Source organism: Salmo salar, chromosome ssa26, assembly GCF_905237065.1.
Source record: "Salmo salar chromosome ssa26, Ssal_v3.1, whole genome shotgun sequence".
In the NCBI taxonomy this organism is placed as follows: domain Eukaryota; kingdom Metazoa; phylum Chordata; class Actinopteri; order Salmoniformes; family Salmonidae; genus Salmo; species Salmo salar.
Genome location: NC_059467.1, coordinates 26,446,649 through 26,471,909, shown reverse-complemented (window position 1 = coordinate 26,471,909; position 25,261 = coordinate 26,446,649). Strand labels below are relative to the sequence as shown.

Sequence of the window (25,261 nt, the reverse complement as noted above, 5' to 3'; positions counted from 1 at the left end):
ATGTTGGACCGCGGATGATGACTCTCGTGGATGAGACTGCAAGCAGGACTTGCTAGATAGAATCCAGTATTTGTCAAATGAACGTCAAAAGTATATATTATTAGCATCTAACCCTTTTCCCAATCTTAACCTGCTGCGTAAATTCTCCTAACCTGCTACGAAATGTAATATCTGACGTCAATTTGACCAAAACTGGATGCCTTCTAGCCATGACTACTGTAAACTGCATCAAAATACACCAATCACAAAGCCAAAACAAAAACAGGTCACTTCCGTCGAGCTGTAAAATCAGGAAGGATGCAGGAGGTTTGGTGTTTCCAATAGTTACCACAGCAAGAGAGTCAAAATGGACTATATCGTAAAAATTCGCTTTTTGGGCTACATTTACGGTTAGGCGTAAGGTTAGCAGTGTGGTTAAGGTTAGGTTTAAAATCAGATTTTAAGAAGAAAAATTGTAGAAATGGGCGGGGTGTAGCCGTAATTATGACTTTGTGGTTGTGGTAACTAGTGACGATCAGAGGCTTAATGTTCAGCCAGAGATACTCCTTTCTCTACTTTCTCAAATATCTCTGGGACAGTTTATCTGTGACAAAATGTCGATGACTACTCTGCAGAAGGTTACTCTGATTTCCTGCTCTGTCCTCTGTGTTTCGTTATTCCTTCCCAAAATGCTTTTACCGAGAGGGAAGAAGGATGTAGGGCAGCCCGAGGGTAAGGCAGCTTATCACTGATCCGTTCTGTTGTTGTTGTGCAGCTCGGCTTTGATGCTTGGAAGATAATTCCATATTTTGCATATCGTTCTAGCCATCTGCAAACCTGCCAGCAAAGCTAGATAATGTATAATACGTAACTGCATGTAACTGTCGAATACAGCATTTCATATGTCTATGTTTTTTTACCAATAGCCTACAACTGCAAGTTATTATAGCCTACAATTTTGTTATCATCATCAGGGTGTATGCATATATTTAGTCTAGAAGGTTATCCTCTGTGTTCTACTCCTCATTGCCCTTGCCAGTTTTATGAACTCCCACACCACTCAAATAAAGTCATTGTAATTTGTCACGTCTTGTTTTTCCTGTTCTTCATTGTGACCATCTCTACATAATATATTATACTGTATCTTTCACCCCTATTATATCTATCAGAGGTATGCTGGGTTCAGTGTTGGTTTCAGTAAATGTATTAATCCACCATTCATATCAAACGTCTATACTGAGCAATATTCCACTTGCATAACATTGAACGCTGCAGGCTTCTTCTTAGTGTGTTGATCAGTGCTCTCTGCTCTCATTCCTAGTTGGTCCTGGGTATTATCCTCCCATGATGCATCGCCTACAGATGCCAGAGGAGGGCCTCGGACAGTGGATGGAGGGGAGTCATGACTCTGGGCCCCACAGCCCTGAGGTCTTGGCTAAAGTCAAAGGCATGGGCACACTTCAGATCCGAGGAGCCACTAAATCCAATCTGATCAGCCAGGCCATTCCCATCTACGGATTTGGAATCCTACTCTACATCCTCTTCATCATATTCAAGGTAAGCTGCACAATGTCCACCCTAGACTGGCTCAGTCAAATGGATAGACAAACTATTTAGAAGGGGTGTTATCATGCATGCAGGCAGGGATGTAGACTTTATTACAGTTTTTAACAGCATCCATGTAATACCTATACTAGCTAGGAGTCCAGTGCATCCAGTACATCACTAGGTTTGTATACCATAAATGCATTGTTGTATTCACAGATGACAACTAGGCCTAAAGGAAAAAGTACTAAACTGGTATGCCGATTTCCTACAATGTCATCTGAAGCTTGGCAGAAGAAGAGGAGTAAGTAGACCGCATCACATCATTAATAGCTAGGTCATTGTGAATGACACGATGATGTATATGATGTCTTTTATCTCATAGTGCAGTTGATAAGAGTCCTGACCTCCGTAACACACACCATTTAGGTTCTACATTCCGTGATGATTCACCCTGATGAAAGACTAATGCAGGATATAGCACACCCTGTGAGGAGAAATGTGTCATCTGACAAATGAGCTCCTCTCTAACAGTCACCTCTTTCATGACTTTGAGGGCTTATTTTCAATCAACTTCCTCATTGTTTCATTGTTTTGATCGTTCCATTTGTCAGGGCCCCTGAAGAATGTATCAGTAGTTCCAATTTATGCAACTCCATGATAAGGTAGATTAGGATCCTGTCCAATTCATAGGGAGCTTTGTTCCCTGCCTTTGTTAGACCTGGATTAGCAATGAGAAGTAATGTTGTTTCAGCCCAGCAGTGTCTAATACCAATTAACTGCATGTATTTTGGATCAGCACTAAGAGGTTTAGCTCCATTCATCAAATGAATGCCAAGGGGGTAGGGGTGGGGCACAATGTGACAGGGACAGCATAGAAATCTATTCATGTCCTTCTGTGTCAATGCCACTCTCACCTTCCATAATTAAGAAACATTGAGTCACAATGGTTGATTCAAATGAATAATGAGTATTGAATGTGTAGTACTGAACATGCAGAGTGAATGTTGAATCTCAAGGCTTTCTGCAACATTGGAAAGCAACTCTAGATATGGTGTGTGCGCGTGCATGCATGAGTTTGCTCTTTAAATCCCTGACTGCCATGTTTCCCTCCCAGCAGATGATGAGCTGGCCCAGCTTCAGGAGAAGCTGCTGGAGACAGAGAGGGTGATGGAGAGGATTGTCTCCAGAAGGAGCAGCACTCCTGACAGGTAAACGTCCCATATTTCCATTTACACACCACTTCTCACAGCCCAGATCTAAGAAGAGCCAAAGAAATGACTCCATTTCAGGGATAAATCAGGGTGGACGCCACATAAAAATGAAAGTGCAAATTCTTTAATTAACTCTCCCATATTCAGGTATTCCTTTGCTCATGTGCCATTTCATTTTTTTGGTCCGGATCCAACCGTTAAAACATGACAATCTTTATTGGTTCGCACCCTTACCCACCATGCAAGTGTATATTTTGTACTTCATGAAGATTGTACTTCATTGTAGATTTGATGCAACTCGAAGGAAAGCATGTACATGTAAAAGCCTCCTATTTTACACAGAGATTGGGGCCACCATCCATGGAAGGTGAATATTCGATCTCCAATAACAGATAACAATATTCACTCTGATCTTTCTTAATAAAGGGGTATATTAATCAATAACATGCAGTTAGTGTCTCTCTTCATTTTCACCCAATACTGGAGTAGATTTCCAATACTTTGAGACATATCTCCTTTCAGGATAAATCTCAGATATTAACTTCTCTCTATTACTAATTTCTGCATGCCATTTTTCACTTCTTCACAATAACTTCTTAATATTGCTCATCCTAGAGGCAGTGTTTAGCTATTCCATTAAAATGTGTTTGACATACCATTTGTAATCTGTGAAAGTGTTGCAGGAAGGCATAAAATGTTATCATGAGCAAAGTGGAAATGAATCATCTCCAGGCTATAGATAACGTTTGATCAGAATGAAAGCACTGTGGTATGAATGGGAGAAGGACCGCATTGGTATTAATTGAGGCCCCTTTTCTTTCCCCTCTCTGCTGCTCTCTGGTGGCATGTAGCAGGACTAGCAGCAAGGTTAGAAGAGCATCCAAGCAGGAGGAGAAGTTACTGCGGAAGCTGAGTAAGATCAGCCGGGTGATGCAGGAGGTACGACTGATGGAGGGGGCTACACCTGAGATGGAGGCTGAGATGGTGCCCTACACAGCTGACTGGGAGGGTATGTTAACACAACACAGCAGGCAGACTCCTCTCGGTCACTCACCATACAGAAAATAATATTCACATGAGGCTTTGAGTATTATTTACTGTACTTCTGTAGAACTATGACATACATTTTCCACTTAAGCTAAGTTAGCAAAATGTTGGACTGTCTGAGACAGTTGATATTATGATTGTCCCCTCTGGTAGAGTGTCCCTGTCATTCCATGTCTGTCTCTCTCTCCAGGCTACCCTGAGGAGACCTACCCCCAGTATGAGGAGCCCGGTGGCAGACGCAGCGGCAGTTATGACCCCATCACCATCCTGGAGGAGCCTGCTGCTGACTCAGAGATACCCACTGCTGAGGCCCTGGCTGAGGAGGTGGTGGATGAGGAGGAGGATGATGTAGAGGAGGAGGAGGAGGAGCTGCAGCTCTGGCTGCCCCCACCTCCTGAAGGAGAATTGGAAGAAAAGGGTAGTAGTCCCAGCAGAGTAAAAAAGCAAATCAGATTCAGCGACCACAAAGATGTGTTTCACTACCCTAAGCAGGATACGGTCTATGAATATAGGTATGAAGAGGTGAAAGAGGAGGAGGAAGAGGAGAAGGAAGAAGAGGATGAGGAAGGGGAGGAAGAGGAGGAGGAAGAGGAGCAAGTGGATGAGACAGAGGAAGAAGTAGGTGATGAAGAAGACCCACTGATGGAGGCCGAGGCTCTCAGTTTTAGTTGTGACGTCTGTAGTAATCCAGAGGCAGAAGCAGAAGAAGAGATGGAAGAAGAAGAGTACATTCTTCTGTCTCAGTCTGAAGAGACAGACAGCTTCACCCCACCAGATATGGCTGGGAAGCTGGGAGTTGGGAGTTTTCTCAGGATGAGGAACAGGAGAGAGACATAGTGGGCAGAGTCAATAAGGAAACTAACTCATCCTAAACTAGCCTCCCTAGCCCTTTGACCTTACTGAATGTTTTGAATATTCCCAAGAATGTACCTCTCCTTATGCAAATCCCTGTTTTCTATCCTGTCTCCTTGCGTCCCAAGACAAGATGCTGCTCACTGGGTGAATTTTGTGATCCTAACTAGACTACCTAATACCCTAATATTCATGCTGCTTTAAAGGAAACCATTTACCTACAATTCACCATGTCCTTTGATGACAGACAAACTATCTGACTCTAACCTTATTCCAATATGTCAGTCAAGCATTGTAGAGACCCTGGTATCCTCTGGGATAGATTGTAAACAGAGAGAGCAGGGACCCACATGAATGATCTACCTCTGTTTACTCATTTAAGTCCAGCTTTTGTATCTCAAATCTATTAAAAGTGGACATTCTATTAAAAGGTAATATCATTTTTTTAAATAAAAATTCAAACCAGCAACTATTAAGGCCAGAATGTATTCGTAATAAAAAATGAATTGTCCATGAGTTGGATCTGAGTCTCCTGTTTTCCTGTTGAATACACTGTACCAACAAACCACTGTCATCGGACACTGTCCACTGTCCTAGCTGTCTTGTCCTTCTTTGACCATATCATCACTTCATACACATCTCAGGGGTTCAGTCAGAGTATACATAGTGATGTGGGTGCATGTGACTTGTTTGACTAAATGACAGGTTTGACTCATTGGAGTTTTATTTTTTTCATAATCAGAACTGTGTTTACAAACACTGTATATTGAACAATGTACACATTTTACATTACAGTGAACCAGTACTATACACACTCATGGAATGAAAGGGCCTTATTTCTTGGACACAAAGAAACTTGATATGAAAAGCACAGTATTTTTTTCTGCAAGGATCTCAGCAGTTTGCCTAAAAATTCAGAAGAGTTAGAACACATTACTAATAAACAGGAATATCATGGTTGATTAAAGTAGACCCTTTTTCACAACTTGCATTGAGCTGCCTCATCAGAGATTGTTGTTTGCCTTCATTTTACACTTAATATCCATAAAATATAGTTTCATATATTTTGTGAAAGGTTTTTGCCTCTCAAGAAATGTGGACAGTGGCCAGGTGGTCATGTCGCAGCCTCCAGCACATTTCTACATTATCAGCATAGGTTTGAATACAGCCTACTGCCCTTTAACACAAACTCTCTATCTTTCCCCACTGTCATCCTCTCTATCTGTTCAATAAAGTCAGAAAAAATATATTTTTAAAAGAAGTGACTGTAAAGATATTTATTGAATAACTAAAAATATGGAGAATAAAAATCCTCTGGAATGCCAGATTCATAGAGAATGATATCAATATAGGATAACATGAGAGATTAGTATGTGTGTTAATACACGCAGGCCTGCTACTATCCTTGCCATATCTGAGGGGTTTGGTCTCTGATAATGTGTAAACTGATAATGTCAGATGAAGATATGAGTGCATCTGCAAACCACAATGCCCATGGTCTTGTGCCAATACAAGATTCTGTACATTATATTACTGAATATAATTTGTTAAGATTCCTGGGGACAAATTAGTAAATCATATTTTATTCAGGGAGTTGAGAATTTAATATAAAAAAAATCGGACTTTATTGACTTCCTAATCTGAAAATTACATAATCAGATATAACCAAATAGAAAAGGGACCAAATCCCGTCACCTCAATAAGTGTTTTTCTAGTAGAGGGTGGGAGAGGAAGCAGGCAGAACAAAGAAACCCAGGCTCAGACAGGTCAGGTGCATTACAAAGTCCCGTCCCAGAGAGAGAACATCTGATAAAGCATAAAATTAGATTTTTCTCTCCAAAGGCACAATATGTACAGCTATTTCACATACACTGTAAACGTCGTTAAAGTGCACCATCCTATACATTCTCATACTTGATAGTGTGATATGATGTTTTACAAGATGCACAGACTGTGTGTCATGCCCTTGACTTGACCTGGTCTGTTCATGTCCAATTGACTAACTATCTGTTTTTATCCTGTGTGTAGGTATGACAGATATTCCCTTCAATCATGTTGTGTGCTTCAGGCTCAAAAACAAAAATTCAATGACTGTAAACTAAGGATATTGACACACTTAATTAAGAACAACATACAGGTAACTGCCAGAATAAAGAAAACACTTGAGTAAATTAGGGATACAAAGTATATTGAAAGCAGGTGCTTCCATACAGGTGTGGTTCCTCAGTTAATTAAGCAATTAACATCCCATCATTCTTAGGGTCATGTATAAAATGCCCAGTTACCCATTATTTTGGCTACCATGGCTAGAAGAAGAGATCTCAGTTTATCTGAAAGAGTGATCTACAAGGAACATAGGGGGTTTAAAGGATGTGTGTCTCAGTCACCAGATCTCAACCCAATTGAACACTTATGGGAGATTCTGGAGTGGCGCCTGAGACAGCGTTTTCCACCACCATCAACAAAACACCGAATTATGGAATTTCTCGTGGAAGAATGGTGTCGCATCCCTCCAATATAGTTCCAGATACTTGTAGAATCTATATAAAGGTGATTTGAAGCTGTTCTGGCTCGTGGTGACCCAACCCCTTATTAAGACACTTCATGTTGGTGTTTCCTTTATTTTGGCAGTTACCTGTGTTGTGGATATGTATAAATACATAACAATATAAACACATACATGGATGTGAATGTTATGTGATGTTCAAATGAGTAATGTTAGTGACAGTTATGAAGTTAAAGTGTTATTTGTTAGGAGCTTTATCTTGAATTACGTTTTCAATCTTGAATGAGTCCTAATTTGTAACCTAATGGTTTCCAGTCCAATATTGAATAAGTTAAAGGTGGCATGTGGGGGTTAATTACTACGATGAAACTCCTTCAACTAATTCAACATGACGATGAACTGTTGTTCATTTTTTTTTGCAATAAATGTTATTCATTGAAAAGTAATTAATGATTAAATAAATGTTAGAATTCCAAAACGGATACATAAAGTAACAGGATTCATTGTTACATGTTTAACTTAAACCATGATCTATTAAAATGAGCCTTAAGATGCAAGAGTGGATTGGTCTTTGTGCTTGTCTTGTCCACTGATTGACATATCCTTATCCAGAATAGAGACTGGAAGGGTTCCTAAGGAGCACCAGAACACATACACACACTCACAGACACTCTTGCGGACAGTTTGTGCCTCCACACCATCCTCGGCTTAAGCAAATTCCAGGGGGGATTCTTGGACAGTGTTGGGTCCCCATGGTGACCCGGGATTAACTGCAGCCCTTGGTGAGGGGACTGATGGACTAATGGAGGCCCATGAGTAGGCCTTCAGTTAGGGGCAGGTAGCTCCTCAGGGGGGAAAGGGGAGAGGGTGGCTGCTACTCACAGGCCAGCTTGCTGTCAAAGCTGGAGAGGGCAATGGCGAAGGCTTGGAGGGCACACATAGGGTAGTTGTAGTCCATAGTGAATACATCCTCCGCAACCCGCCCAAACTGCATCACAATGTAGTCCGCTAAAGGGGTGAGGACGAAACAGAAAACGAAGAAGTGATAACTTGATAAATGTGGGGTTTTAGTTACATAAAACAATATAAACTATCATTACTCAAATAAAAGTTTATTTGATTTATTTGACGTACACAGATTAGCAGATGTTAAAGCAGGTGCAGACCTTAAAAATATCACTTTAAAAGAAGGGAGTGAAAAGATATTTCTTGAATAAGTAAAAATATGGAGAATAAAAACCCTCCGGTATGCCAGATTCAGAGAATGACATAAATATAGGAAAAGATGAGAGATTAGTGTGTGTGTTAATACATACAGGCCTGCTGTTATCCTTGTACTGTGCTCTGTACTTTGTCTGCATACCAAATGGCACCCTATTCCCTATATCAGGGATGGGCAACTTTGATGGGGGTGGGGGCCACAAAATAGATAATTTTTACATTTTATCGTTCATTTAGTGCAATTCTACACATTGCCATTGGCTGTAGAAAAAGTGTTCGTTTTAAAGCAAGTTTGCTGCAATTCTACATATTTTGCCATGGGGCAGAGAGGAAAATGAGCCGTTTTACATATAATTTCCTGCAATTTTACACAGTTTGCCATAGGGTGGAGAGAAATGTTTGAAGTTTTTAATATGATATCTGAGTGAGACTGACTAACAAAATCAACTAACTTAGCAATCAAAAAAAAATGTTGACATGGGCTAATTGACTGACTATCAGTGACTGACATAAGAAGAGAAAAACTGCTGATGCACAACCACACTTCAAAATGACACCTTGTGTATTCTACTATTCTAACCTGCAACAGTAAGTTGAGACCCCGACTGATCAGAGGGCCGTCAAAAGGGGGGCCGCGCCGCTGGTTGCCCATCCCTGCCCTATATAGTGCACCAATTTTTCATCAGTAGGAAATAAGATGCACAAAGTATTTGACATGGAGGCAGTAAGAATCTGGAGAGCTCACGGTCATTGTCGTGGATGATCTGGAAATTCTTGACTGAGGCCTGAGTGACTCTGCCGTGGAAGTTGAGAACGTAGGACTGTGTGTCGTCGTTCCACACGGGGGTCTTGTTGTGAAGCTCGATCACGCTCTCTGTGCTCTTGTTCTGCCACCGCGCCAGTAAAGACTCATGGTCCTGAGTGGCGAGGATAAGTCACAGACAGGTGAACCATTACTCAAGGCAACCAACTGAAACCACAGCACCAGTCCCTAACATACTCTTCCTACATTGAGGAATATTTTTGTTGACTTACATTCCGTGGGCAGATGGCGACTCTCTCATGGTCCATGTTCATTCCAGGAATGATGACACTCATTTTACGAGGTCCTTTGAACCCTAAAACATTGGTTTCCTGAAAAATAAGTATAGTGGACTTATATTGTGGTCCAGTCTGTCAACCATAGTATGAGTCCTCGTTGATAATGTATCAGGTCAAAACCGTTGCCATTTAAATTGTGAGCACTAGGTGTCCCCATGTTGCAACACTAATGCTCTGTGGCTTTGCCTACTAACCCCATGATATTGTATGGATTCATCCAGGTTTGCCTCTTATCTTTTATTTTCTATTATTTGTGTGTCTGACACACCGATGTCTCCCCAGATGAAGGCACTGTTATTAAGGGGCTACGGGGGCTGGTTCCTAATGCCTGAGAGTAGTGCTCTGTGTGCGGTCTCTGTATGTATTTGACCTTGCTTGCCTCTCCTCTCTTATTTGTGTCTGACACGTCCATGTCTCCCCCAGACTAAGGCAACGCTAATTAGCTATGGGCCTGAGAGTAGCTTAATGTTTGCCTGTTTGTATCTGGGTAATAGACAACAGGAGGACTCACATAGCAGACAGCTGCCAGCTCCTGCCGCAGGTTAGTAGCCTCTAGGCTGGAGGTTGTCTTCCCAGGGTTCTGTCCACTGTCATACACTGTAAATTTGGTCCCCATGAGGTTGGACCTGCAGAGAAGAGAAAACAAACTGAGGATTACTGAGGGACTGGGAGAGTATGCCATGCCATACTAAAGGGACAAGGAGCCATTGAGACAGATGAAGGCAGTGGCCATTATCCCTAATCAGCCACCTCCTGGAGCCCATCCTTCCATCATACATTTACATTACATTTATGTCATTTAGCAGACGCTCTTATCCAGAGCGACTTACAAATTGGTGCATTCACCTTATGATATCCAGTGGAACAACCACTTTACAATAGTACATCTATATATTCTTTTTGGGGGGGGGTAGAAGGATTACTTTATCCTATCCCAGGTATTCCTTAAAGAGGTGGGGTTTCAGGTGTCTCCGGAAGGTGGTGATTGACTCCGCTGTCCTGGCGTTGTGATGGATCTTGTTCCACCATTGGGGTGCCAGAGCAGCGAACAGTTTTGACTGGGCTGGGCGGGAACTGTGCTTCCGCAGAAGTAGGGAGGCGAGCAGGCCAGAGGTGGATGAACGCAGTGCCCTTCTTTGGGTGTAGGGACTGATCAGAGCCTGAAGGTACGGAGGTGCCGTTCCCCTCACAGCTCCGTAGGCAAGCACCATGGTCTTGTAGGAGATGCGATCTTCAACTGGAAGCCAGTGGAGTGTGCGGAGGAGCGGGGTGACGTGCGAGAACTTGGGAAAGTTGAACACCAGATGGGCTGCGGCGTTCTGGATGAGTTGTAAGGGTTTAATGGCACAGGCAGGGAGCCCCGCCAGCAGCGAGTTGCAGTAATCCAGACGGGAGATGACAAGTGCCTGGATTAGGACCTGCGCCGCTTCCTGTGTAAGGCAGGGTCATACTCTGCGAATGTTGTAGAGCATGAACCTACAGGATCGGGTCACCGCCTTGATGTCAGCTGAGAACGACAGGGTGTTGTCCAGGGTCATGCAAAGACTCTTAGCACTCTGGGAGGAGGACACAATGGAGTTGTCAACCGTGATGGCGAGATCATGGAATGGGCAGTCCTTCCCCGGGAGGAAGAGCAGCTCCGTCTTGCCGAGGTTCAGCTTGAGGTGGTGATCCGTCATCCACACTGATATGTCTGCCAGACATGCAGAGATGCGATTTGCCACCTGGTTATCAGAAGGGGGAAAGGAGAAGATTAATCGGGTGTCATCTGCGTAGCAATGATAGGAGAGACCATGTGAGGATATGACAGAGCCAAGTGACTTGGTGTATAGCGAGAATAGGAGAGGGCCTAGAACTGAGCCCTGGGGGACACCAGTGGTGCGGAGACGGATTCTCGCCACGCCACCTGGTAGGAGTGACCTGTCAGGTAGGACGCAATCCAAGAGTGAGCCGCGCCGGAGATGCCCAACTCGGAGAGGGTTGAGAGGAGGATCTGATGGTTCACAGTATCAAAGGCAGCAGATAGGTCTAGAAGGATGAGAGGAGAGGAGAGAGAGTTAGCTTTAGCAGTGCGGAGAGCCTCCGTGACACAGAGAAGAGCGGTCTCAGTTGAATGGCCAGTCTTGAAACCTGACTGATTTGGATCAAGAAGGTCATTCTGAGAGAGATAGCAAGAGAGCTGGCCAAGGACGGCACGCTCAAGAGTTTTGGAGAGAAAAGAAAGAAGGGATACTGGTCTGTAGTTGTTGACATCGGAGGGATCGAGTGTAGGTCTTTTGAGAAGGGGTGCAACTCTCGCTCTCGAAGATGGGACGTAGCCAGCGGTCAAGGATGAGTTGATGAGCGAGGTGAGGTAGGGGAGAAGGTCTCCGGAAATGGTCTGGAGAAGAGAGGAGGGGATAGGGTCAAGCGGGCAGGTTGTTGGGTGGCCGGCCTTTACAAGTCGCAAGATTTCATCTGGAGAGAGGGGAGAAAGAGGTTAAAGCATAGGGTAGGGCAACGTGAGCAGGACCAGCGGTGTCGTTTGACTTAACAAACGAGGATCGAATGTCGTCAACGTTTTTTTCAAAATGGTTGATGAAGTCATCCGCAGAGAGGGAGGGGGGGGAGGGGGAGGAGGATTCAGGAGGGAGGAGAAGGTGGCAAAGAGCTTCCTAGGGTAAGAGGCAGATGCTTGGAATTTAGAGTGGTAGGAAGTGGCTTTAGCAGCAGAAACAGAGGAAGAAAATGTAGAGAGGAGGGAGTGAAAAGATGCCAGGTCCGCAGGGAGGCTAGTTTTCCTCCATTTCCGCTCGGCTGCCCGGAGCCCTGTTCTGTGAGCTCGCAATGAGTCGTCAAGCCACGGAGCAGGAGGGGAGGACCGAGCCGGCCGGGAGGATAGGGGACATAGAGAGTCAAAGGATGCAGAAAGGGAGGAGAGGAGGGTTGAGGAAGCAGAATCAGGAGATTGGTTGGAGAAGGCTTGAGCAGAGGGAAGAGATGATAGGATGGAAGAGGAGAGAGTAGCAGGAGAGAGAGAGCGATGGTTGCGACGGCGCAATACCATCTGAGTAGGGGCAGAGTGAGTAGTGTTGGAGGAGAGCGAGAGGGAAAAGGATACAAGGTAGTGGTCGGAGACTTGGAGGGGAGTTGCAGTGAGATTAGTAGAAGAACAGCATCTAGTAAAGATGAGGTCAAGCATATTGCCTGCCTTGTGAGTAGGGGGTGACGGTGAGAGGGTGAGGTCAAAAGAGGAGAGGAGACAATGAGCAGGAAAAAGGCTCTGCTAATCAACCTTAAGAAAACAATACATTTTTATCCAGGCCATGATGCGCAATCAATGTAAATGGTTTACATCATCATCATCATTGTCTTTAATGACTCAACCGTTTACCAGTCAGTCATTCAAAAGTCACCATCTCATTATTTCAAATTACAATTAGTATTTATCATATCTTACAGTACATGCAATCATGGTATTTATACTATTGCCATAGTAAATTGAATTTATGAATTAAAACAGCATTATTTCGTTATTAGCTGTCAAAATAAATAATTGTATGGCTATAAACAGTTGGAGAGGGTTAGATAAGACGTCTGCACAGCTAGGTTGAATAATGGCTCATATCTCTGTTAATCCCTTTACCTCAATCACAACTGGAGCCCCTAATGGCGGATTGGACGGCTCTTAAAGGTCAATTGAAAAGTCAGGAGCTCATTTGTGAGGCTTGTCCATGACTCTCACAAGTGGCAGGTGAAAGGTCAGCTGCTCATCTCAATCCAGCTCTCCATCAGTCAAGTGTTACTGTGATGGTAGAGGCGTGAGGAGTGAGAGGGACGAGAGGCGTGGAGGGGAGGGTAGCCTATCGACCAGCAGAAGCAGCCAGTACACCAGATTAATGAAGAGCGTGGCCAGGCCATGTTTGATTAGACTACCTGGGGGGCTCTCTCTGTGGAGCCACTGTGCTGTGGCAGAGCTGATGCTATCTCTGAGGAGCGCTTATGTCACTGCCTGCCTGGAAATCAAAGCCTGGAGCCCCGGCACAATTCTATACTAACACAGACAGTGAGCAGGCCCAGACAATATGTGACTGGTTACAGGATCGGCAGCGTTTGAGGCTAGTTCCTACTTCACAGCAGGGCCGTTTTAATATATTTGTTGATTTTTTTTGCACAAAAGCCTTCTTGAACATGTGACCTTTCATGTGCCTTAATCACAAACTTGTACGGGATCCGTAAATATGAATAAAATGTTTGATTATGGAGAAAGCCCTGAGCTATATAAAATGTGTTCTTAACTGACTTGCCTAGTTAAATAAAGGTTAAATAAAAAAATAAGAAATAAGAATGACAGGATCCTTCCTTGCTAGCCATGATTGGTTGAGATAACGGAGGGTCAACCATGCTGACGGTTGCTGGCCATGAGTTTACATGAATTCTGTGAAAAGAGATGGGTGGGGCTAAGTCTTAAGAGCGTGTGAACGATCCTGAATGGGCATAAAAAGAGCTCATTAGAAAAAAAATCTGTTAAATTTAACATAAGCCCCCACAGTGAAATCTCGTCACAGAAAGTACGTATTCATACCCCTTTACTTACTCCATATTTTGTTGTGTTTTTTCTCTTTCTCACTCATCTACACACAATACCCCATGATGTCAAAGTAAAAATGTTTTCAGATTTTTTTTGCAAATGTTTTGAAAATAAAATACAGAAATATCTAATTTACATAAGTATTCACACCACTGAATCAATACATGTTAGAATCACCTTTGGCAGTGACTACAGCTGTGAGTCTTTCTGGGTAAGTCTCTATGAGCTTTGCACACTTGGATTATACAATATTTGCACATAAAAAAAAATCTTCAAGCTAAAGTTGGTTGTTAATCATTGCTAAACAGCCATTTTCAAGTCTTGCCACATTTTCAAGTCTTGCCACTGAGTAACTACGCCACTCAGGAACATTCAATGTTGTCTTGGTAAGCAACACCGGTGTATATTTGGCCTTGTGTTTTAGGTTATTGTCCTGCTGAAAGGTGAATTTGTCTCCCGGTGTCTGTTGGAAAGCAGAGTAAAAGGATTTTGCCTGAGCTTAGCTCTATTCCACTTATTTTTATCCCCAAAAACTCCCTAGTCCTTGTCGATGACAAGCATACCGATAAAATGATTCAGTCACCACCATGCTTGAAAATATGAAGAGTGGTACTCAGTGATGTGTTGTGTTGGACTTGCCCCAAACATAACGCTTTGTATTCAGGACATAAAGTACATTTCTTTGCCAATTTTCTTGTTTTACTTTAGTTCTTTAGTGCAAACAGGATGCATGTTTTGGAATATTTTTATTCTGTACAGGCTTCCTTCTTTTCACTCTGTCATTTAGGTTAGTATTGTCGGGTAACTACAATGTTGTTGATCCATCCTGAGTTCTCCTATCACAACCATTAATCTCTGTAACTGTTTTAAACTCACCATTGGCCTCATGGTGAAATACCTGTGCGGTTTCCTTCTTCTCCGGCAACTGAGTTAGGAAGGAGGCATGTATCTTTGTAGTGACTCAGTGTATTGATACACCATCCAAAGCGTAATTAATAACTCACCAGGCTCAAAAGGATATGTCTGCTTTATACCCATCTTTTTCCCATCTACCAATAGGTGCCCTTCTTTGCAAGGCATTGGAAAACCTCCCTGGTCTTTGTGGTTGAATCTGTGTTTGAAAATCACTGCTCAACTGCTTACAGATAATTGTATGTGTGAGGTACAGGTATGAGGTAGTTATTCGAAAATCATGTTAAACACAAAAGTTGCACACAAAGCGACTCCATGCAACTTATTATATGACTTGTTAAGCAAATATTTACCCCTGAAGTTATTTAAGCTTGCCATAACAAACGGGTTGAATACATTTCAGCTTTTCATTTTTTATAAATTTGTTAAAAACTCTAAAAACATAGGGTATTGTGTGTAGGCCAGTGACACAAAATCTCAATTTAATCATTTTTAACACAACAAAATATTGAAATACTTTATGTGAACACTTTCTGAAGGCACTGTATGTATGTGCACACAGCATGCACGCACACGCACACGCACACACACACACACACACACACACACACACACACACACACACACACACACACACACACACACACACACACACACACACACACACACACACACACACACACACAAAGCTGATAAATCAAAACAATGTACAGTGCCTTGCAAAAGTATTCACCCCCTTGGCGTTTTCCTATTTTGTTGCATTACAACCTGTTATTTAAATGGATTTTTATTTGGATTTCATGTAATGGACATACACAAAATAGTCAAAATTGGTGAAGTGAAATGAAAAAAAGAACTTGTTTAAAAGAATTATAAAAACGGAAATGTGGCGCATGCATATGTATTCACCCCCTTTGCTAGGAAGCCCCTAAATAAGATCTGGTGCAACCAATTACCTTCAGAAGTCACACAATTAGTTAAATAAAGTCCACCTGTGTGCAATCTAAGTGTCACATGATCTGTCACATTATCTCAGTATATATATATCTGTTCTGAAAGGCCCCAGAGTATGCAACACCACTAAACAAGGGGCGCCACCAAGCAAGCGGCACCATGAAGGCCAAGGAGCTCTCCAAACAGGTCAGGGACAAAGTTGTGGAGAAGTACAGATCAGGGTTGGGTTATAAAAAAATATCTGAAACTTTGAACATCCCACGGAGCACCATTAAATCCATTATTCAAAAATTGAAAGAATATGGCACCACAACAAACCTGCCAAGAGAGGGCCGCCCACCAAAACTCACGGACCAGCCAAGGAGGGCATTAATCAGAGAGGCAACAAAGAGACCAACGATAACCCTGAAGGAGCTGCAAAGCTCCACAGCGGAGATTGGAGTATCTGTCCATAGAACCACTTTAAGCCGTACACTCCACAGAGCTGGACTTTACAGAAGAGTGGTCAGAAAAATATAAGCAATCATGTTTGGTGTTCGCCAAAAGGCATGTGGGAGACTCCCCAAACATATGGAAGAAGGTACTCTGGTCAGATGAGTCTAAAATTGAGATTTTTAGCTATCAAGGAAAACGCCGTCTGGTGCAAACCCAACACCTTTCATCACCCCGAGAACACTATCCCCACAGTGAAGCATGGTGGTGGCAGCATCATGCTGTGGGGATGTTTTTCATCGGCAGGGACTGGGAAACTGGTCAGAATTGATGGAATGATGGATGGCACTAAATACAGGGAAATTCTTGAGGGAAACCTGTTTCAGTCTTCCAGAGATTTGAGACTGGGACGGAGGTTCACCTTCCAGCAGGACAATGACCCTAAGTATACTGCTAAAGCAACACTCGAGTGGTTTAAGGGGAAACATTTAAATGTCTTGGAATGGCCTAGTCAAAGCTCAGACCTCAATCCAATTGAGAATATGTGGTATGACTTAAAGATTGCTGTACACCAGCAGGAACCCATCCAACTTGAAGGAGCTGGAGCAGTTTTGCCTTGAAGAATGGGCAAAAAACCCAGTGGCTAGATGTGCCAAGCTTAGAGAGACAAACCCCAAGAGACTTGCAGCTGTAATTGCTGCAAAAGGTGGCTCTACAAAGTATTCACTTTGGGGGGGGGGATAGTTATGCACGCTCAAGTTTTCTGTTTTTTTGGTCTTATTTCTTGTTTGTCTCACAAAACATATTTTGCATCTTCAAAGTGATAGGCATGTTGTGTAAATCAAATGATACAAACCCTCCCAAAATCCATTTTAATTATAGGTTGTAAGGCAGCAAAATAGAAAAATTGCCAAGGGGGGTGAATACTTTCGCAAGCCACTGTAGACATACTGTAGTCAGTGCAGACCCACCCACACATCCTTATAGGAAGTGTCTGCCAGGGTGTGTAGGCTGCAGCAGTGCCCCTCTCCCCTCTTCAGGGTGCCCAATGGGTCTCTCTGTCCTTGTTTTAATCAACCCTGGCCCCCTGGCTGCCAACACGCAGGTGTTGCTTCCTCATCCCAACAATGAGCGCTCAAACGGAAGTAATGAATCCAATTACTTTGTCTTCTCCAAGAGAGCAGCCAGGTGTGGGCCTGCATAGCCCCCAATTCATTACAGCATATATCAAACAGCACATTCATTCAGCTAATCCAAAAAGGCAAACGTCCTTCATGCATAATATATTTAAGGTTAGAGAATGCCATGGAGTTGACAAATAAGTATGAGCGTGCACTCAGTAGCTTGCTCTACTCTACATTGTTGTGATACCTCTGCCCATAGACCTACAGTCTGAAAGAGAAACAACCATCTTCCACAGCTTCTTGGAAGGTAATCTGGATTTCTCATAACGATGGGCTCTTTATTGTGAAAATGGCAGCTGCAGCCCCGTGGTCAGAAGAAACAGCAGCAGACTCACTCACCTCAGCTTCCCGATGAAACTCTCCCCCCCTCGAGACAGATCAGTGGGATCGATGGAGATGAGGTAATTAGATGTTTTGCTCTTCTTTCTCTTCCTTCCAGCTAACAGGAACACCTATGGCAAGAACAAATCCAATTAGCAAAGCAACATCATCAGAAACAACACCATCATCAATAAGCCCTGGGACATGAGCCTGCAACACCTAAATTAGCCTCATCTAACCAGCTCCACTAAACAATCAAATCATGGACTCCTTTCTCAGCCTGTCACAGATGATTGGTCGTGCTAATTCATAGTATAGTTTTTGTAGTTTTTGTTCATAGGCAGAGGGCCAAGTACTGTTAGGATGGATGGTGGCCCTAAAGCAGTGCTGTTCAAATCTGGTCCTGGAGGGCAGAAAAACGTATGTTTTTTGTTTTGCACTCACCTGGTGTCCTAGGACTATAATCAGTCCCTTAGTAGAAGGAGAGGATGAAAAGCAGTAGTTTTTTGGCCATCCAGGACCGACATTGAACAGCCCTGCCCTAAAGGGTCACACTTTGCGTCCTGTCAGTGTGGTAAGTATTTATCCTTCTGCTCCACACTCACCTTCTTCCCATCCTCCCTCTCCAGGTGGAGGTAGTAGGTAGGGTACATGCCTCGGTCCATGCCCTTCTTGTCTCTGGTGATCCTGCACTTCACCGTGATCCCCTGAGGGGCTGGTCTCAAGGTGAACTCCTCCAGGTCATCCACGTCGATGGCAGGCTCACTGACGGGAGGGGTGGACGCTGAGGCTGCCTCCTGACGGACAGAGAGAGACAGCCCATCAGCCCACACCACGTTCAAAACATCAGATTACCGGACCTTCGGCTGTTCTGCTTCCCTTCCATTATAAAATGGTAATGGTTATTATAAAACATCCATTGGGGACTGAAACTACATTAGCACATTGTGTTTAAAACCATGAGGCTGTGTAGACGCCATCTGGGTTTCAACAGGGGGTTAGATCCACATGCAAGGACCAGGCAGCGAGGAGACATGATTAACAACCAAACTTATAGTAACAGACAGACTGTCTCAGCAGCTTGGTGACTTGGTCAGGTGCTCAGGGTAGCTTCTAATGTCACTCCTGATGTCAGGTGCCTCTCTAAAGCCCACAGTACACTAAGGAGTCACTTCCCCTCAACCTCCTCGAACCACAGGAGACTACACAGCCCACCGCCTCCTCTGACTAGCTCTACCTCTGAGTCAGACGGCAGGAGAGGAAAGAAACAGCAGAGAAAAATAGCCTGTTCTCACACCACATTTCCTGCGGGTTTAAAATATTCATACAAATAATAATCAGCAGTTATTTCGGCATATGAAAGATGATGACAAGTCAGAAATACCAGAGCTAACCTAAGACTTAGTAGCCTGCCATTTTGTGGACTGTCATTTGTCTTTTCAGGGGGGTATATTAAATAGCATTTCAAAACTGCCATGGGGCCAAAGTGCCAGGGTTTGTCATTTGCATGATAGAAAGCCATGCCAACCGGAATATTATATACAGCTACCAAAGAGTTCAGCAAGGACATGATTCAGAGAGGCAGTTTGATATACAAAAGTTCCCCTTTCCCCTCTCAGATGGATTCATGAGACTGCTTATGTTCTGAGATCAGGGGAAAAACTCCCATTTCCATTAGGTAAAACTATTCACATCAGAAGATGTCTGGGCTGCTTCCATGCATCAACAAACTACAGTTCAAATGACAATAATAAAGATACACAAGAGGAATAGGTTGATCATAATGTAGCCCAAAACACAAAACTGCTCCGTCGTCATTCCCCAAATGGACTGATGGCTGAGCCCCGCTGAGTAGATTAGTGCACACTGTGTGTAAAGTAAAAGCTCCATCCAAGAGTCAGGAATCAATAGATGACCACAGAGCATCAGATGGTGTACCTTGCAGGACTTCTTGCTGGTGGCAGAGCCTGGCCGTGTGTTACTGTTGAGCTGAGAGGAACTGGAACTGACTTCATCCTCGTCATCCTCCTCTTCGTCAAAGTTCATACTACTAGAAATACCTTCAAACAGAAAATACATAATGTAATGGCATTGTCGTGCTCCTAGTAATGCTGTTTGAATAATAACAGAACTGTAAATGCATGCTGCACCATACACAAAGCACTGTACACAAAGACACAACACACAGGAACATAGACACATACGCCTGTTCTGAAACATCAGTTCATGGAGAGGTTTGGATACACTACTGTAAGTCTAAAGGCAGGGTAGTGTTCTGGGTAGAGTCTGAACTGTATAAGGCTCTCTCTCCAACAGGGAAAGAACCATGAAAAGCTGCCAATACACACCTGTAGCGTGCTCACTAAAAGCATCACAACATAAGCCTCAGGTCATAGTATACCTGTTCCTTCCTGAATTGGTTGGTTGCCCATGACAATTTTAAAGAAAAATGTATCTGTCACTGTACAGTATGTTTTCAGCTATCAAAAGGTGGTGGAAACTGGAAACCTATTTACCAGGAGGGACAAAACAAGTGGAGTACTGTTGATGTTTTTAGTAAGGTGTTTGTTATTCATGATGTAATAAGCATGATGTTACTGTTTAGTTGGCTTAGATGTTATTGTTCAGTTGGCAAAGATCTCAGGGGAAAGGAGAGCTGTATTTGACAGGTCTTACTGTATAATAAATCCAAGGTCCTCACAATCTCATTCTCAGACCAATCACTGCATGATTGGAGAGGCCAAGTGCCAATCACTCTCTGACCTGTGTTTCAGACCAATCGAAGCCACAGAGGGACTGTACATGTACACAGATCAGGCTGGAGGCCATGGATAGGCCTATATGTATTGATACCTTTCTTAAGCATGGTGACCCTCAGGTCCTGCTTGCCCTGTGGCTGAGCACTGATCACAGCATCTCCCTCACTCCCCTCCTCCACGGCCCAGTGACCCACCGTCATGATCTGGATCTGGCCTTCTTCCTGGAAGGATGCCGGCCCATCGAGTCCTGCCACACCACCACACCCAACCAGCCCCATCAGGGTCAGACCTCCATAGTCGTACAGTAACAGTAGTAACACACATGCATTAGATCATGCACAAACATACTGTAATGTGTCAACACTCACACATAACATGCCTACATGCATGCAAACATGACATGGAGAATGAATGGAAATCTGTTGGAAAAAACTCAAACTACAGTATAAGTAAATGGAGTCTAGTAGATGACATTTGCCTGGGTAATAGGGGTCATGCAGTAAAATTCAGATTTGAAAGCCTTTGTGGGTTGATGTGGTATATTTTCGGCCTGACTCTTAAGACTTCCGCTGCTTCTTTGCCATTCAATTAGCCTGCGTAACAGGGCAGAACATGATGCCCCTGCTGCTACAGTCAGCTACTGACTCAGCCAATCAAGCACAAGATTACTAGTCCCTTTCACACGAATGGAGTGGTCGGGGGCCTCATTTATAAACCGTGCGTATGTACAAAATATACCCCAGAACATGCGTGTGCCAGTCTTCATGCAAAAGTTAACTTGACATGAGAATGTGGTCACCTTCCTGAAAACCTTAGACCATGTGTACGCACAGTTTCGAGTGGTTGAAGTATTGCTATTGCAAGCAGGCAAGTGGCCAAGTATTTTGTGCAACTGGGGATAAGATGGCCATGTTTGTCATATTTCTTCTATTCTTTTTAACGAGCGCCTTATAAACTGCTTATGTACCAAAAACCCTGTTGTTTTGACAAGTGGCAAATAATCATTCATATTGATTAGGGGAGAAATCAGCTTTGTGTGCACTGTTGAAACTAACACAACTCAAAAACCACATGGAAACTGGAAATAATTTTTACATCACTCGTTAAAGGTCAACCTGCTGATGAGAACCAGCTACATTTTGTAGTGATGCATTTTGCTTTGGGGGTGTGGCCAAAACAGAAAGAGAAACGCAACACTTATTTGTCAATCACTCATACTGATATCACATTAAAATCAGTAGAATGAGAGGGGGGAGTCGGGTTACACGTCCTGTTCAAACTAACCTTATAAAACAACACGGAATCTGTGAATAATATGTATATCACTGGTTAGAGGACAACTTGTAGAAGGCAGCCAGCTACATTTAGGATTGTTGCATTTTGTTGCAAGTGGGTCGCCAACGCGGAAAGACAAACAACATTATTTTGTTAATCAGTCATATCGATATCAATTTGAAATCAACAGAGCAGGGGCAAACGTTTGGAGTGTATGCACGGTTTAAACTAACACTATTCAAAGGCCACAATGAATCTGAGAATCATTTGTATACCACTGGTTAGAAGAGAATTTGCTGTAGATAGTCATCTAAATTCTAGAATGTCGGATGGAAGTTGTGAGGATGCCGAAACAGGGAAGGAAACAAATCAATTGCTTTGTTATTTAACTTCAACAAATCACGACCCACCATAGGATATCAACAGTGACAAGGGTTAGCTGTTATTTGAGTGATAAATCCATGTATTGGTGTGAGGCCAGTGACTTTTATACAGAGAGCATTTCAAATTTTGTCTGCCATTTGAGTTTGAAAATGACAGTAGAATTCGAAGTCTCAAGACCCCCAGTCTAACCTGAGGTAAAAAGGATGTGTAATTACCCTCAATTCGATGTGGTCGAAACGTGAGGTTGTTTAATGTAGTAACAGATACGGTCTTAGTACAGGAAATTAGCACAAATAATCAAAAATCTAATATGTAGCCTTGTCTCACAGCTAAATATGTCACAGAAACCTGTAAATGTACAGTTGAAGTCGGAAGTTTACATACACTTAGGTTGGAGTTAATAAAACTCGTTTTTCAACCACTCCACAAATTTCATGTTAACAAACTATAGTTTTGGCAAGTCGGTTAGGACATCTACTTTGTGCATGACACAAGTCATTTTTCCAACAATTGTTTACAGAAAGATTATTTCACTTATAATTCACTGTATCACAATTCCAGTGGGTCAGAAGTTTACATACACAAAGTTGACTGCGCCTTTAAACAGCTTGGAAAATTCCAGAAAATTATGTCATGGCTTTAGAAGCTTCTGATAGGCTAATTGACATCATTTGAGTCAATTGGAGATGTACCTGTGGATGTATTTCAAGGCATACCTTCAAACTCAGTGCCTCTTTGCTTGACATCATGGGAAAATCAAAAGGAATCAGCCAAGACCTCAGAAAAAAATATGTGGACCTCCACAAGTCTGGTCCATCCTTGCGAGCAATTTCCAAATGCCTGAAGGTACCACGTTCATCTGTACAAACAATAGTACGCAAGTATAACCACCATGGGACCAGGCAGCCATCATACCGCTCAGGAAGGCGACACGTTCTGTCTCCTAGAGATGAACTTACTTTGGTGCGAAAAGTACAAATCAATCCCAGAACAACAGCAAAGGACCTTGTGAAGATGCTGGAGGAAACAGGTACAAAAGTATCTATATCCACAGTAAAACAAGTCCTATATCGACATAACCTGAAAGGCCGCAAAGCAAGGAAGACGCCACTGCTCCAAAACCGCCATAAAAAAAGCCAGACTATGGTTTGCAACTGCACATGGGGACAAAGATGGTACTTTTTGGAGAAATGTCCACTGGTCTGATGAAACAAAAATATAACTTTTTGGCCATAATGACCATCATTATGTTTGGAGGAAAAAGGGGGAGGCTTGCAAGCCGAAGAACACCATCCCAACCGTGAAGCACAGGGGTGCAGCATCATGTTGTGGGAGTGCTTTGCTCCAGGAGGGACTGGTGCACTTCACAAAATAGATGGCATCATGAGGGAGGAAAATTATGTGGATATATTGAAGCAACATCTCAAGACATCAGTCAGGAAGTTAAAGCTTGGTCACAAATGGGTCTTCCAAATGGACAATGACCCCAAGCATACTTCCAAAGTTGTGGCAAAATGGCTTAAGGACAACAAAGTCAAGGTATTGCAGTGGCCATCACAAAGCCCTGACCTCAATCCTATAGAAAGTGTGTGCGAGCAAGGAGGCCTACAAACCTGACTCAGTTACACTAGCTCTGTCAGGAGGAATGGGCCAAAATTCACCCAACTTATTGTGGGAAGCTTGTGGAAGGCTACCCGAAACGTTTGACCCAAGTTAAACAATTTAAAGGCAATGCTACCAAATACTAATTGATGCTATGTAAACTTCTGACCCACTGGGAATGTGATGAAAGAAATAAAAGCTGAAAGAAATAATTCTCTCTACTATTATTCAGACATTTCACATTCTTAAAATAAATGTGGTGATCCTAACTGACCTAAGACAGGGAATTTTTACTAGGATTAAATGTCAGGAATTGTGAAAAACTAGGTTTAAATGCATTTGGCTAAGGTGTATGGCTAAGACTTCAACTGTATGTTAAACTGCAATCAAGATTAAAGACTAGTAAACTGAGGAACATTTTCTCTCTCGTGTCTCTCCGGCGCACAATGTCCATCTCTTAGCCTACCCACACCAGTGATAAACACACCACCACAATATGGGAGTGGTTCAATCCTATCAGATTTTGGAACCATTCCTATTGGACTCCTAAAGGATTCTATCCTATAGGATCCTACAGGATGGAACCCCCCCCCCCCCAAAAAAACGATCATATTTTAGAACCCGTCCTATCGGATAAAATCCTCTAGGATAGGACCTATAGAATAAAATCCAATAGGGTAGATTCCAAAATGATTTTCTATTGGATAATAATATCTTTTTTAAAATTGGATTTGGGGGATTTTTGGACTGGGGTAGCCTTTTCAGAAATGACGCACAGATATTTAGTGTCAAATTTACACAACGGTTATAAATGAGGCCCCCTGGTCATTACTGCTTCAAAGCCACTGACATACTGTTTTTCCTCATCCTCTTCTGTCTCACCACCATAGCAGTGCAACAAGCGATTAAATGAGATGAGCCAGATGAAATCACTGCCGGTAAAACGCACATTCTGAAAGAGTGTTTTATTGCTCCCAACTGAATAAGTTACTGTCTTTTTAACACTGTGATTACACAAGAATTACTGCTGCTTTCAGAGGGAGATTGCAGCCCTTTGTTAGTGTGGTGTTAGCGACGAAGCTAACCCTCGTTTCAGAGAGCAGCTGAGTGTGTGTATGTGTGTGTGTGTGACGAGGTAAGCCATCATTCCGTAAGAAGAAAGGGGCCATATCGGTGTTGAATGACGTCGTGACTCTGGTCTGAATAATCACTAGCCCTAAGTGAATCACATTGGAGGACAAAACAATAACATTGAACAGATGAGTAAGGATTACAAAAGCATCCTGAGATGACTAACAGCCATGTTACCTACACTACCATTCAAAAGTTTGCGGTCACTTAGAAATGTCGCTGTTTTTGAAAGAAAAGCACATTTTGTGTTATTTTTAAAATATTGTCAAATT

The 25,261-nt window shown here is 42.9% G+C and overlaps 2 protein-coding genes across 12 annotated transcripts in view; one reads left to right on the top strand and one right to left on the bottom strand.

The window, feature by feature from the left end:
• The first annotated feature begins 282 nt into the window (after positions 1-282).
• Positions 283-5,153, top strand: ric3a (RIC3 acetylcholine receptor chaperone a). Of its 8 annotated transcripts, none has more exons than XM_045708760.1 (7): positions 283-711; positions 1,301-1,536; positions 1,744-1,828; positions 2,645-2,735; positions 3,025-3,105; positions 3,593-3,747; positions 3,976-5,153. In XM_045708760.1, the coding sequence occupies exons 1-7, from the start codon at positions 594-596 to the stop codon at positions 4,620-4,622; spliced, it is 1,413 nt and encodes a 470-aa protein (XP_045564716.1). In that variant the 5' UTR covers positions 283-593; the 3' UTR covers positions 4,623-5,153. The 8 variants fall into 8 exon arrangements, with proteins under 8 accessions (XP_045564716.1, XP_014031482.1, XP_014031483.1 ...); XM_014176007.2 differs by having other exon boundaries at positions 3,590-3,747; XM_014176008.2 differs by having other exon boundaries at positions 2,642-2,735.
• A 190-nt stretch (positions 5,154-5,343) lies between these two features.
• The window catches only part of LOC106587536 (tubby protein), a 127,553-nt gene continuing 107,635 nt past the window's right edge, over positions 5,344-25,261 (bottom strand). For 3 of the 4 annotated variants that reach the window (XM_045708687.1, XM_045708688.1, XM_014176002.2), the window contains 8 exons: positions 20,692-20,844; positions 19,777-19,898; positions 18,444-18,635; positions 17,857-17,969; positions 9,977-10,091; positions 9,400-9,498; positions 9,110-9,281; positions 5,344-8,151 (listed from right to left, as the gene is read on the bottom strand). In XM_045708687.1, coding sequence (XP_045564643.1) covers positions 8,018-8,151; positions 9,110-9,281; positions 9,400-9,498; positions 9,977-10,091; positions 17,857-17,969; positions 18,444-18,635; positions 19,777-19,898; positions 20,692-20,844 — 1,100 coding nt within the window. In that variant the 3' untranslated portion in view covers positions 5,344-8,017. The remainder of the gene's footprint in view (positions 8,152-9,109; positions 9,282-9,399; positions 9,499-9,976; positions 10,092-17,856; positions 17,970-18,443; positions 18,636-19,776; positions 19,899-20,691; positions 20,845-25,261) is intronic. The other variant, XM_045708689.1, reaches the window with a different exon arrangement.

What these genes read in the sequence shown, in the direction of transcription:
- ric3a (XM_014176005.2), top strand. Translation starts at nt 594, where the DNA reads ATGTCGATGACTACTCTGCAGAAGGTTACTCTGATTTCCTGCTCTGTC. An exon ending in AGGAGCAGCACTCCTGACAG is followed by an intron (nt 2,736 to 3,024) that starts GTAAACGTCCCA and finishes ACTTCATTGTAG; the next exon opens with ATTTGATGCAACTCGAAGGA. An exon ending in CTACACAGCTGACTGGGAGG is followed by an intron (nt 3,748 to 3,975) that starts GTATGTTAACAC and finishes CTCTCTCTCCAG; the next exon opens with GCTACCCTGAGGAGACCTAC.